We start from the raw sequence: 13,415 nt of genomic DNA, 5'->3' as shown, positions 1-13,415 counted from the left end.
CTCTACCTTTCCAATAGTTTTCACAAGATGTAAGAAATAGGTTAGCAAGTGAGATTAGTGATATTGGGTAAAGTTCCTACCCCCACCTAAGTAAATCTACTCTTAATAACGTGTAAATAATTTAACAGAGCACTATACAATTTAACGCATGTTTCTCCCACGATGGTTTTTGCTCTGTTCACCACTTGCATGTCCAACTCTTGGGTTGCTGTGTGGCACAGCAATTAGGTCCTCAATGATCTTGTATTTGTTGAACGTATGGATATGTACAGAATAAAAATGTGCTCGTTTTATCGTGGCAAACACTTGATGGTGATATAACAGCTCAAATCTGACTATTTTAAAATAAATTGAATTCTTGGTTGTTTCACAGACTGCTACTCTCCCTCTGTTAGTGAGCAGAATTTCTTATTTTCTCCTAGGTACCACCATTTTGTTTCTGTGTCACCAGTCAGCGGGTTAACAACTCAAAGCCTTTCTGTGTCAGATATCTGTGTTTTTGGTTCCTACACTAGCATCTCCCAGCTTTTTCTATGTGCTTCCTGGTCTGTGGACCAGTGGATAGTGTCTAGTGTTGTTAAGCATAACAGACCCCTAGGCCAGTAGCAAACCAGCGGATGCCAGATGCATGCCCCTAGGGCCTGCACCTGCTGCTGCGGCAGCAGCCCAGCGCCTTCAGAGCCCCGCCCCTCGGCACCCCCCCCCCCCACACACACCCCTTGTGTCTGCGGGAGGAAGCGCCCGTGGCGGGAAGGCTGAGGCCAGGTCCAATCAGGGACTAGGCAGCCTGGGCGGGGGCGAGGGCCCCAAGACCCCAAGCGGGGCCACCTGCCCCGCCCCCCAGTACCTCCCTCGGTGCTCCGCCCCTGGCCCCGCCTCGAGGCGGAGGCTAAAACCCGGAGCAGCCGCGGCGCCCAGGGGACTGGAGGGATGCTCTGAGCATGTGCAGTGCGGCTCGGCGGCGGCTGCCTGGGCTGGAGACCGAGGCCCGGCGCTGATGCCGACAGTCCACCCGGCCTCAGCCCCAGCGTGGTCCTCCGCTCGGGCCGCGGCGGCTGAGCCGGAGCCGTAGTCTCCCCGCGACCAAGCGAACCCGCGAGGCGGCGCACAGCCGCGCCGCCTCGGAGCTCACGATGATGGCGGAGCAGGTGAAATGCGCCCCGGCGGGGGGCGGCTCCGGAGCGGGCTCCGGGCCGGTGGTGAACGCGGAGCTGGAGGTGAAGAAGCTGCAGGAGCTGGTGCGCAAGCTGGAGAAGCAGAACGAGCAGCTGCGGAGCCGGGCGGCCAGCGCGGCCGCCGCCCCGCACCTGCTGCTGCTGCCGCCGCAGCCTCCCGGCGTGCCGCCTCCCGCCGGGGCCTGCAGCCCGTTGGGTCCACGGAGCCCCCCGGCCGCCGCCGCCGCTGCCTCGGGGGGCCTGGGGCTCGGGCTGGCGCTGGGCGCCGGGGGCGGCGGCAGCAGCAGCAGCGGCAGCAGCGGTGGCTCCAGCCCCGCGTTCCCGGGGACCTACTGCTTGCCCAGCCCGGCGCCCTCGTTGCTGTGCAGCCTGGCGCAGCCCCCCGAGGCGCCCTTCGTCTACTTCAAGCCGGCGGCGGGATTCTTCGGGGCGAGTAGTGGCGGCCCAGAGCCTGGGGGCGTGGGGACACCTCCGGGGGGAGCCGCCGCGCCGCCCTCGCCGTCCCCCACATTGCTGGACGAGGTGGAGCCGCTGGACCTGGAGAGCATAGCTGCCTGGCGGGACGAGGACGACTACACCTGGTATTGACAGGCTCGGCATCCTGCCGCGGGACCCTGGCTTCCGAGGCCCCGGGAGAGCGGGGGCAGGGAGGGGGACGGGACCTCACCGCGCCCGGGACGGATGCGGTGGCCCAGTGGGTGGCGAGAGGGGCGGGCTTTTCACGGGGGCTGGAGCCTGTCTTCTAATAGCCCTGGCTGAGCGGACTGGGGACAAGCCGGTCCTTTCTGTTTCCCGGTGCTCTGATCTATGCGATCTCGGGGTCCCAGGCACCCCATTAGTATCATGTGCTTAGTTCCGGCCACGGTGCCTTTTGGCTGCTCAGGGCTGGTTTATTCCCCTCCAAACCTTCACTGGAGATGTCGGGGAAACAGGTGTAGCGGCTTGCTTCAGTCTAGGACTGTTGCTGTTGTTTCCTACTCAAGGGAACTGGACTGGATTTGCGTGGTGATCGCCTCCAGTGACATCTCCTGCCTCCTAGTGATGGATCTCTCCATAGAGGTTCATTATTGTAGTTTGAATTGTGCAGGCGAATGCCCTCATTCGTTGCATTTTTACTCATCGCGTCTCATTTGAGACACTGACTTCGCTTTTTAAATGGACAGGCCTCACTAACATCAGTAAGGATGCCCCCAAAATGAAGGGAGCCGAATGAACAGCTTGAAGGCACTTTTGTTAGGAACCAAGGAGCATTATTATTACTATTATTTAATGAAAGTAGTGATTGGTGAAATACGAGAGTAGAGAAGCTTTTCTTAAAACTTTTTTCCCTTTTTTTTTTGTTTTGTTGATTTAGTAATTATCGACAAGACTGTAGGATAAGAGGGGTACAATTCCACACAATTCCCACCACCAGAGTTCCATATCCTAGTCCCTCAGTTGCAAGCTTTCCTGTTCCTTATCCTTCCGGGAGCGTGGATCCAAGATCATTATGGGGTGCAGAAGGTGTAAGGTTTGGCTTCTGTAATTGCTTCTCCGCTGGACATGGGCGCTGGCAGGTTGATCCATACTCCCAGCCTTTCAGGGTATTCTTAAAACTTTTTAAACTGGTCATCAGAAACGTTGAGGCCTGCAACATTTATTCAGTTGAAATCGTATTATCTCTGCCTTCTTCCCCTGAGTAATGGGCAAGGGTGTTCTGATCTCTATTTTTTCATACTACTTGTTCATGGAATAATGGTTATTTCAAGATTGACTCTTAGTTTATTCTTTGTGATATGGTTACTCAGATAAGTAGAAGTTCCAAATAAAGATGAAACTTGGAAAGGTGATCAGCATTCACCTGTACATAACAGTTGTATGAAGAATACCAGCAGCCTTTCTTTTGATCTTTTTCTCTAGGGACCTTTCGAGTTTTCTTGTTTTTCCAAGAAAGGGTTTGCTCATTTTACTTTTAAGTTTCTGGTCATGATTCACATGAAGGAATAGAAGGTGGAGAACTTCACTGGTTTCCTACTTGGAACTGTGGTGTTCTTTTTTCACTGCAGTCTAGTATGCCAGATCTTTTAACTATAAAGTGCATTATGAATTGGCTTGATTCTGAGAATCAAAATATATGTAGCTACAATAAGGCTTATTCAGCTACTTACTTAATAATTTACTATACTAAATGTTAGGCACCTGTACATGTAGCAGTTTGTAAAGATTCAAATTCCTACTTTCTGGAACTTTAAGCTATTTTGTAGAAGCTTCATCTTTATTTTTTGAAGAGCAGGTTGTATTCTCATCTTGGCCTGAATATGGTTTCAGAAATACTCTTATGATTCTTAGGCTATCACTAATAATTAAGTCCTTATGCCACTTTCACATTGTTTTGGATATAGTTCCCACTTGAACTTTATAAAGGAAAATACATTTAAATAATTGAAGGAAATTTGTGTTTCCGATGAGATCAGTTATATCTTTGAAAAATATCATTACTTAAACATTTATTATAATGTTATTGTTTTATATTAGGTTGGTAGTACTATACACATTGCTAATATAACTGTTAGGTTAGGTTTTCTTCCATTGAATGGGATGCTATCATATATAGTTATCCAAGCACTGCTAGTATTTTAATATCTAGACTTTCCTATAGTTTATTGTTTGTCAAATAACATTGAGGTACCCCCCGAAAAAAGTCACCTACTTAATGAGGTTACTCTGTTAGCACTTCAGATGGTTCGAGGCAAATCTAAATTGTAGGAGGTTCTGCTATTGCTACGTAATCTGTAGTAGGTTCTGATTTTACTCAAGTGTATAGGTGTATAATAGAATTAATGTATTGATATTTTACACCTGTTTTTGCAGACAAATGACAGAATATGTATAGATCATCTTCCTTGAAACAAACCTAGAATTAGAATCTCAGGTGGAAAAACAAGGAAAGACTACAACTACTTCTACAACAACAAAAACTACTACTACTACTTATATATTTAGATAGCGGTAGGGAGAGGGAGTCAAAGAGACCACAGTAAGGAAGCTTCCTTCCATGTGATGATGGCCAGGCTCATTCTTCTTCTAGCGTTTGCCGCCAGGCTCATGACATGACAAAACATTGTACTCTCCAAATGAGCTTTTCCAGAGGCCCACCGGGAGAGAGTATTAATATAAGTATGGTGGACTTAAATTTTTGAAGGTCACCCATTTACTTTATATCTTACACATTTTATAAGTTATTATTTTTTAAATATAATTTTAATATTTATTTATTTGTTCCCTTTTGTTACCCTTGTTTTATTGTAGTTATTATTGTAGTTGTTATTGATGTTGTTGTTGGATAGGACAGAGAGAAATGGAGAGAGGAGGGGAAAACAGAGATGGGAGAGAAAGATAAAGACACCTGCAGACCTGCTTTACCACCTGTGAAGCAACTCCCCTGCAGGTGGGGAGCCGGGGGCTCGAACCGGGATCCTTATGACAGTCCTTGCACTTTGCCCACTTGCGCTTAACCCGCTGTGCTACCACCTGACTCCCTTTGGAAGTTATTTTTGCATTGCCCTATTTTAAACTATTGGTGAGGAAATTATCAGCAAGTTCTAATTTTTAATGTGTTACCTCCTTTTTAATGCTTGTAAAGTTCCCTGAAGTTCTTTCATCCTTGCAAACTGTCCCTGTCCCTATTTTATGCACCACAAATAGGATGCTTTTCAGCTGGATTCCCTGATATCTTTTCAGAATAGATGCATATTTTTAGTTCCCATTTTTAAGAAGAAGTAACTATATCAGGAACATAGTATCTGGCTATTAAAGTATTTAAGCTTGAAGTTTTTCATCTTCATTATTTAAAAACAAAAAAGGGGAACACAGGGCTTTAAAATCACAAATAAAATTCTGTCCTGTCTTTAATTCACCACCATGACTCAGAGCTAACCCTCTTAATATTTTGCAGATTCTTCAAGATAAGAATGTAATTATACAGATTAATTCACAGACATAAAGACATCAATTTTTACATTTACCTTCCATTGGACATAATTAGGCATTTTTGCTTCTGTGATAGTTTCATCATTGTAAAGTAACAATATTGAGGACCAGTTTTTGTTAATTATATCATCTGTACTTTTTTTTCCATTTAAAAAATTTCTTCCTAATAGCTTAAACAAAACTTATATTTGTTAATTTTTGGAATAGTGCTTACTGTAAGATGCTCTGTATTTAAGAAAGTAAGTTCACAAACTGGGTTAACTATTGAACATTCAGAAATTCTTTCATGTCTTTTTTAAAAACAAAACTAGCATGTAACTATTTACTTTCTATTTAAAATGTGAAAAATTAACTCAGAAATTCTATAAAAGAAAAATAGGGAAAAGTAAAGTCATTTGATCTGAAGTAATTCTGCAGTTAGTGAATCAGTGATTAGGTCTTTTAAGGCTTTTTTTTTCTAGAAATTTTTTAATGCATAATTATCTCCTATTTAGAGAAAAAAACATGCACAGAAAACTTTGATATGAGAAGAATATGTTCTTCTTTTCATTTTGATAAAAAATCTCCAGAATAAATAATCATCTTATTTCTTTATCTTGGTTGTCCTGAAAATATTTATTTTTGCCGTATCACAACCTAGCCACCTTGCATGGAACTGCTAGAATTAAATGTTTCAGAATATTAATGTTGATTTTGATTCTAAAACCTTCTGAAGTCTTATTATTTTGACCATATAGTGAACATGATACATTGCTTTACTGATTTTTCAGTGATCTTCCTACTAATTTGACAGCTGTAATTCTGTCTGAGACCATGGACTAGAAAGTGAAAGGGAGAAGTCTTGAATATCAGTAACAAATTAACCTCTCAAACAGATTAGGATTGATACATCCATAGGACATGTGTGACTGAGTGACTTGCCAATGTGTACAGAAGGATTGCTTTAAAGACCTGTTATTAGGCTGAAAACCACTGGAGTACAGAGGGAACCAGATTGGCATGCAGCAGTAATGACAGCCACTGAGACCACACTAGAATGTGCTATGACCTATTGCAGCCCCCCTTTTTTAAATGTTGAGGGATTGAAGCTCTGAAGTGGAATGATTTATGTGCATTCCTCTGATATTGCTGGAAAAATTAACACTAAAACAGATTATTTACTCCAATTCCCAGAGTCTAAACCATTGATACCCCCCTTCCCAATGCTTGGTTGTGACCCAGGAATAGGTTAGAAAGTCCATTTAGGCGGCAGGGTGATGGCACACCTGGTTGAGAGCACATGTTATAATGCACAAGGACCCAAGTTCAAGCCCCCGGCCCCCACCTGCAGGGGAAAGCCTTGTGAGTGTTGCAGGTATCTCACTCCCTCTCTACAACCCCCTCCTCTCTTGATTTCTGGCTGTCTCTATCCAATTAATAAATATAGTTTAACAGTTTTTTTAAATAGTCAGTTTAGTGAATTGACCAGCATTTTTGGAGTGCATTGTATCTAAAAAAGTACAAACGTGACAGTTTTGTGAATGTGTATCCTGGGTTAAAATTGTACATGTATTTGCTCATTCTCACCAAAATTGAAAAACTTTAATTTATTCTGTTTGAAAGCAGAATAGAAAGCTGGGCAGGGGCTGGGTGGTGGCACACCTGGTTGAGTGCCCACATCAAATGGCTCAAGGACTTGGGTTCAAGCAGGTCCCCGCCTGCAGGGGAAAAGCTTTGTGAGTGATGAAACAGTGCTGCAGGTGTCACTCTGTTTCTCTCTCTCCTCCCTCCCCCTTCCTCTCAATTTCTGGCTGTCTGTAGCCAATAAATATATAAAGATAATAATAAATAAATAAAAGAAAAAGAAAGAAGCTGGGCAGTGGCACACTCAGTTGACCATACATGTTAGAATGTGCACAGACCTGGATTCAAGTCCTTGGCTCACATCTGCGTAAGGGAAGCTTCACAAATGGCGAAACAGTCCTATAGGTGTGTCTTTTTCGATCTGCTTCTCCTCCTCTATTTATGTCTCTATCCAGTAAATAAATACATACTAAAATAATTAAAATAAGAAAAGTTAAATGTATTTGAGGAACATAGTGATCTCTGAAGAATGTATAGCACAGGGAACAATCCAGGCCTTGAATACCACATGCTAGAAGACACATCTAGATTCAGAAAATGCCAATGTATAATATGTCAGCTAACATATACAGCCATCGAAGGAGGCATTTGTTTCATTTGAGTGGCAATCAGCAGAATGTTGAGATTTATGTAAAAGGAATGTGGCAAGGATTTAAAATTTGTTCAACTGGAAAGGACACGAAAAAATGTTTTAACTATACAATAGAAAATAGTGATATGTACAAATTAGGAACATTTAATGAATAAGATACTCATCTTCCATGTGTAACACCAAGACCCCAGACAGCTGGCTAAAATCATTACTGATTCTTCATCAAAGCTGTTGAACACCTTGTACTATACATATGGCACTGCTAATTTAGACCACCTAAACTGTTCTTGTGCATAATTGATTTTCAGTGAAAAGACCAGAGGGTGCTTCACTTCCTGACAATGCTCGTTGAAAACGTGCAGTGTTTTCTAGGAGCAAGTGGAATTGGCTGAAATATATGCTGATGTGTCTTTTAAATGAGAAACTTGGAAATACTGCAGCAAGATGCTGAAATAGTTTAGAGTTAATTAGAGAGGGACTGTTGTAGGCAAAGGTAAGAACTAAAATTTTGGACTTCAGGTACTCTTTTAGCAGTTTAGTGGTGCTGAATTTTCTTCTCTTTCTTTGTTTCTTCCCACCCCCACCCGCCCACTGCCCTAGCAAGTGCTAGTGAGTTCAGTACTAAGATTGCTAGTTCATTATCAGTGCTGATGTTTTAGCTTTCCTTAAAATAACACTTATAATTGAAGAATCTTAAAATTACATGTTTGAAAAACTGCTATGTGATACTTCCCAGTGATGGGTCTATTTTTATGTATATTATAAAAATGCATGTTTCTGTATCATTGGCTGTTGTGATTGACAAAGGGATGACGTTATAACTGAGTACTCACTTGAAGATAACTGTGAGTCTTTGTAGACAGTTGCAATATTTTATTAAAAGTGTTCTGGGTTATATGGTGTCTTTGTACTATTTCTGGTTTTCCACTGTTGCATATATGTGTTGTTATGGAGTCCAAAATATGAAATGTATGGGAAAGAAGAAATTCTGTGAGAAGGCTGATAATTTCTACAACATCTGTGTGCCTTTGGAAGTTATTGAAAAGCAGTTAATATTAGAGTGTGACATTTTAAATTACAGGTTTTTCTAATATTTGAAAACTTCTCAAGTTTTAGACTAAATCTTCAGTTATTCTTGCCAGATTCTAATATAACATCAGTGAAACTATGTAAGTTGGAAGAATACTTTGTAATTCACCAGGAAGTATCTTGTATTTAGATGTCAAACTAGAGTTCTATAAATGTTGCTGGCATCATAGTGATAACAAACCAGGCGATTTTTAAAATCATTTTATGGGGGGGGGTAATGACTTATAGGATAGTTGTTGCCATGTGGGCATGATATTTCATCTCACCATGATAGGTGTCTGCAAAAACACTCTTATGTCAAGTTAGCTTCTTTTTCATCATCATGCACCAGGACTCCAAAGGCCTCCCCAGTCCACCTGCCTGTATTGCTTTCAAGCAATACACCAAACCCAACACAAAGTTTCACTTTGTGTGTTTTCCATTTCTGTTCTTGTTACTTAAGTTTCACTCATGAGTGCTATCATCTGGTAGTCATTTCTTCTCTTTTTGGCTTATCTCACTTAACATGATTCCTTCAATCTCTATCCAAGATGAGGAGGAGGAGATGATGTTATCACTTAACAGAGGAGGAGCGTTCCATTGGTTACATATACCACAGCTTTCTTAGCACTCATCTATTCTTGGATACCTAACCAGGTGATTTCTGTGACTTTTTTTAAAAGATTTTTTAAAAAATATTTATTTATTTATTCCCTTTTGCTACCCTTGTTGCTTTATTGTTGTGGTTATTATTATTGTTCTTGACATCATCATTGTTGGACAGGACAGAGAGAAATGGAGAGAGGAGGGAGAGAAAGACAGACACCTGCAGACCTGCTTCACCTCCTGTGAAGCGACTCCCCTGCAGGTGGGGAGCCGGGGCTCAAATCGGGATCTTTACGCCGGTCCTTGTGCTTTGTGCCACCTGCGCTTAACCTGCCGCACTACCTCCCGACTCCCTAAAGATCTGTTTTATATAGAAGATAGGTTTGCCTTGATTTTCTAATATTTTGTATTCAAGGAGTTTATAGCTAATTAATCTTCTTAACTGACATTTTTCTTTCTTAAAATTCTTAGGAATAATAGCCTATCTTGAGTATGTTATTTGAAACCTAGCTTTTAAAATCTTTTACTTATATCATAGTGTTTATATTTTCTTTAAAGTATTAATTTTAATTGTATATCTATCTATCTATATATCTATATCTATCTATCTCTATATATATATACAATCCATATATATATATATATGGAGAGAAAGAGAGGTTGATTCAAAGATACTGAGAGAGAACAAGATCAGAGCACTGCTTAGCTCTGGCTTATAATGGTGCTGAGGATTGAACCTGGGACCTCAGAGCCTCAAGCATGAAAATATTTTTGAATAACCATTATCCCATCTTTCTAGCCTCCACAATGCCAATATTTCTATAGTGCTTCTAAAATCTTATCAAAGTAATATAATAAATAGGATGTAAATTAAAAAAAAAGACATTACAGAAAAGAAGCGTTCTTCTTTGCACTCCTGTTTCTTGTCTTCATTATTTCTAATCAGTCATAGACATCTGCAGATTAAAAAAATATATTTTGCTTATTTTAATAAGAGAGATACAGGGTGATAGAGATACACAGATAGATAGATAACCAGATGACTGCTCAGGTTGTACTGGGAACTGAGCCTGGGATCTCAGAACCTCAGGCACAGAAGTCTTTTTTTTTTTTTTTTTAATTTCTTTATTGGGGAATTAATGTTTTACATTCAACAGTAAATACAATAGTTGTACATGCATAACATTCCCCAGATTCACATTTAACAATACAACCCCCACTATGTCATTCATCATCTTTCATGGACCTGTATTCTCCCCACCCACCCACCCACCCCAGAGTCTTTTACTTTGGTGCAATACGCCAACTCCAGTTCAGGTTCTACTTGTGTTTTCTTTTCTAATCTTGTTTTTCAACTTACATAACTATTATGCTATCTCCCCAGCCCAACAAGCTTTCTTCCTCTTATCCTTAAAGCTTCCTTTTCCTTTTTATATTTATTTTCATAATTTTTATATCAACTAGTACAGAATATCTATGACTGTTACTAGCCAAGCTTACTATTAATTGCTTTACTGACTTTATCTTCCTTTCTGCTTCAAAAATTAATAATAGTCTCTATTTTCCCTCTTCACTGTCTTTAGTTCCTATTACAAATTATTTATCCAAATATTCTACTGGTGTTTAAAATTTTCTTAGTAAGTCCAGATGCATTTAATAATCCCTTAAATCTTTTTAAAAATTACTATTTAGTGCTATCTCTTCTGGAACTCATAGTCCAGTTGCCCCACTTCTTACCTTTTGCTCCTTAGATTGAATCATATTATTGTTCCTTTGGTTTCTTGCCTGTATCGCTTGTGCTATTTTTTAAATCCTTTGTTTTTGTATTTCATGTGTTTCTTAGGTATGTATTAGGAAGGCCTCCAGTATATTTCTGAAAAGTAAACCATGCATGAGAAATACACTTGAAAGCCTATATATTTGAAAATGTCTTTATCCCTTCAAATAAAGCCCATGCTTGAACTGGACATGAAAATGTGGAGTCAGGTGGGGGAGATAGCATAATGGTTATGCCTGAGGCTCCCAGGTCCCAGGTTCAACTCTCCACACCACCATAAGCCAGAGCTGAGCAGTGTGTCATCACCACCACCACCACCCCCACACACATCCTGCTTGAGAGCATTGTTCTATTTTCTGTTGTATTCTAGCAATTGAATTGCACAGTGATTTGAATAGCCAACCTGTTATGATATTTTTCTTAAACTTTCTTTATTTCCAGTATTTTAAAATGCAGGTTGTATCTTGGAATGTGTTTGCACTCACTGTACCAGACATTTGTGGGTGTTCTTTCTTTAGAACCCGCAGGCTTGTTTTCAACTCTGGTAATTTTTTTTTTTTTTTTGCTTTTTAAAATATAACTTTTGTCTGTCTACCTCTCTCTGTGTATGTATGTATTGTTAGAAGTTAGTTTGTATTTTTGTTTTGCTTCTGGGAAACTTCTTCCAAATTCACCTATCGAATCTTTCGTGTATTCACTGTTATAGTTTCATTTTGTAAGAATGAAAAAAAGCTGTTTCTTTTTTTACATCTTGCTTTAGTTTTTATGAATGAAATATTTGCTCTCAGATATGAATTATAGTTGTATTTGATTCCTGCATTGTTTTTCTCCATGCTTATTTTTTCCCTTTATTTTTAGCCTTAGAGTTTTATTTAAAAGGAGTATCCCAAGTAGTCTGGCATAGTTAATGGTTGTCTCTTCATTTTCAAAGGGGCAAGTGGGACTGGAATTCTAACCATTTCAATATTAAGAGTTTCATTTAGACTCTCTGATTTGGTAAAGTATTTGTCCCTTGGAGTGCCTGCTTTTGATGTGCTTGAACTCAGAGTTTCTCTGGGCCGGCCTATACAGAATTCTTTTGGTCTTAGGATGTGGTGGGGAAAGAATAGTGGAACTGGCTACTAGAGGGTAGAGGACGGGATTTGGGGTTCCATCTGTTCCTTATGAGTTTCAACCAAATTGCCTGCTTTTGATAACAAAGTAATTTTCATAGTCTATGAACTTCAGGATGAGACTGAGATATAAGTGCCAGAGAGCATAGATGGACAACAGAGTATGAAAAGAGAAATCCCAGAAATGGGTGTGAAAGAGAGGGTCACTTAGTAATTGAATAAGCATGTGGAAATTGAGCACTACTGTCAAATAGTAGACTGCACTCAGATGAAAGACCTGTATTACTTAGCCAAAAATGATATAGTGAATCTTCTACAAGCAAGGATAAGAAAGCAACTAAAACTTTGGGTGTGAGTATCTGAAATCTTGAGGCAGACACTGCTGGGTGGAAGATAGATTCCCTTATGATTCTGGATGTAAGGTATAGTCACATAGAAACTTCACATGATAGCTAGGAGTGCTTTGAAAACAAGCAGGGGGCCGGGCAGTGGTACACTTGGTTGAATACACATTATCATGAGCAAGGACCTGGGTTCGAGACCCCCTCCCAACCTGCAGGGGTGGAATGCTTCACAAGCTTTTCTTTCCTTCTTTCTTTCCCTCCCTTCCTTCCTTCCTTCCTTCCTTCCTTCCTTCCTTCCTTCCTTCCTATCTTCCTTCCTTCCTTCCTTCCTTCCTCTCTCTCTCTCTCTCTCTCTCTCTTTCTTTCTTTCTTTCTTTCCCTCTTTTGTCTTTCTCTCCCTCCCTTCTTCCTCCCTTCCCTCCTTCCTTTCTGCATAGATTTCTTTTTCTTTTTTCTTTTTTGCCTCCAGGGGCTCTTGCCTGCACTATGAATCCACTGCTCCTGGAGGCTATTTTTCCTCATTTTATTGCCCTTGTTGTTACCCTTGTCATTATTATTGTTGTTGTCATTGCTGTTGTTGTTGGCTAGGACAGAGAGAAGTCGAGAGAGGAGAGGAGACGGGGAGAGAAAGACAACTGCAGGCCTGCTTCACCACCTGTGAAGGGATCCCTCTCCCTGCAGGTGGCAAACGAGATCCTTAATGCCTGACTTTGCGCTTTGCGCCATGTGCACTTAACCTACCGTCCACCCCACCCATAGATCTATTTTTCTATTTGTCTATATGTGGTTGTATTTTTATATTCCTATCAATAACATCTTATAGTATGTATTTTTCATTTGTGTTGGCTTTAATTCTTAGCAATCAAGATAATTATGTTTAAATTTACCCTTGTTTCATGAGTCAGTATTAAAATTTATTTTTATTGTGAAAGCTGTAAGATTATATGGATATAAAAATAGTTTATCAACTCAATTTTTAGTGGTCATTACTGGGACTTCACTGCTCTGAGTTAACTTTTTTGGCTAGAAAGAAAAGGAAAAACAAACAAACAAACAAAAAACCACGGCACCAAAGCCACTCCAATGAGAGCTAGACTTGGACATGAGTTAGCTAAATAAATGTACTCTCCAGGCAGTCTATTGTGCTAG

At 40.7% G+C, this 13,415-nt stretch overlaps 1 protein-coding gene across 2 annotated transcripts in view; it reads left to right on the top strand.

The window, feature by feature from the left end:
* Positions 1–917: 917 nt before the first annotated feature.
* The window catches only part of SLAIN1 (SLAIN motif family member 1), a 60,046-nt gene continuing 47,548 nt past the window's right edge, over positions 918–13,415 (top strand). For both annotated transcript variants that reach the window (XM_060191600.1, XM_060191599.1), the window contains exon 1: positions 918–1,756. In XM_060191600.1, coding sequence (XP_060047583.1) covers positions 1,134–1,756 — 623 coding nt within the window. In that variant the 5' untranslated portion in view covers positions 918–1,133. The remainder of the gene's footprint in view (positions 1,757–13,415) is intronic.

The sequence above is a fragment of the Erinaceus europaeus genome, chromosome 5 (assembly GCF_950295315.1).
Source record: "Erinaceus europaeus chromosome 5, mEriEur2.1, whole genome shotgun sequence".
NCBI lineage: Eukaryota > Metazoa > Chordata > Mammalia > Eulipotyphla > Erinaceidae > Erinaceus > Erinaceus europaeus.
Note: the sequence above shows the minus strand (reverse complement) of the source record. Positions and strands in the feature narration are given on the sequence as shown.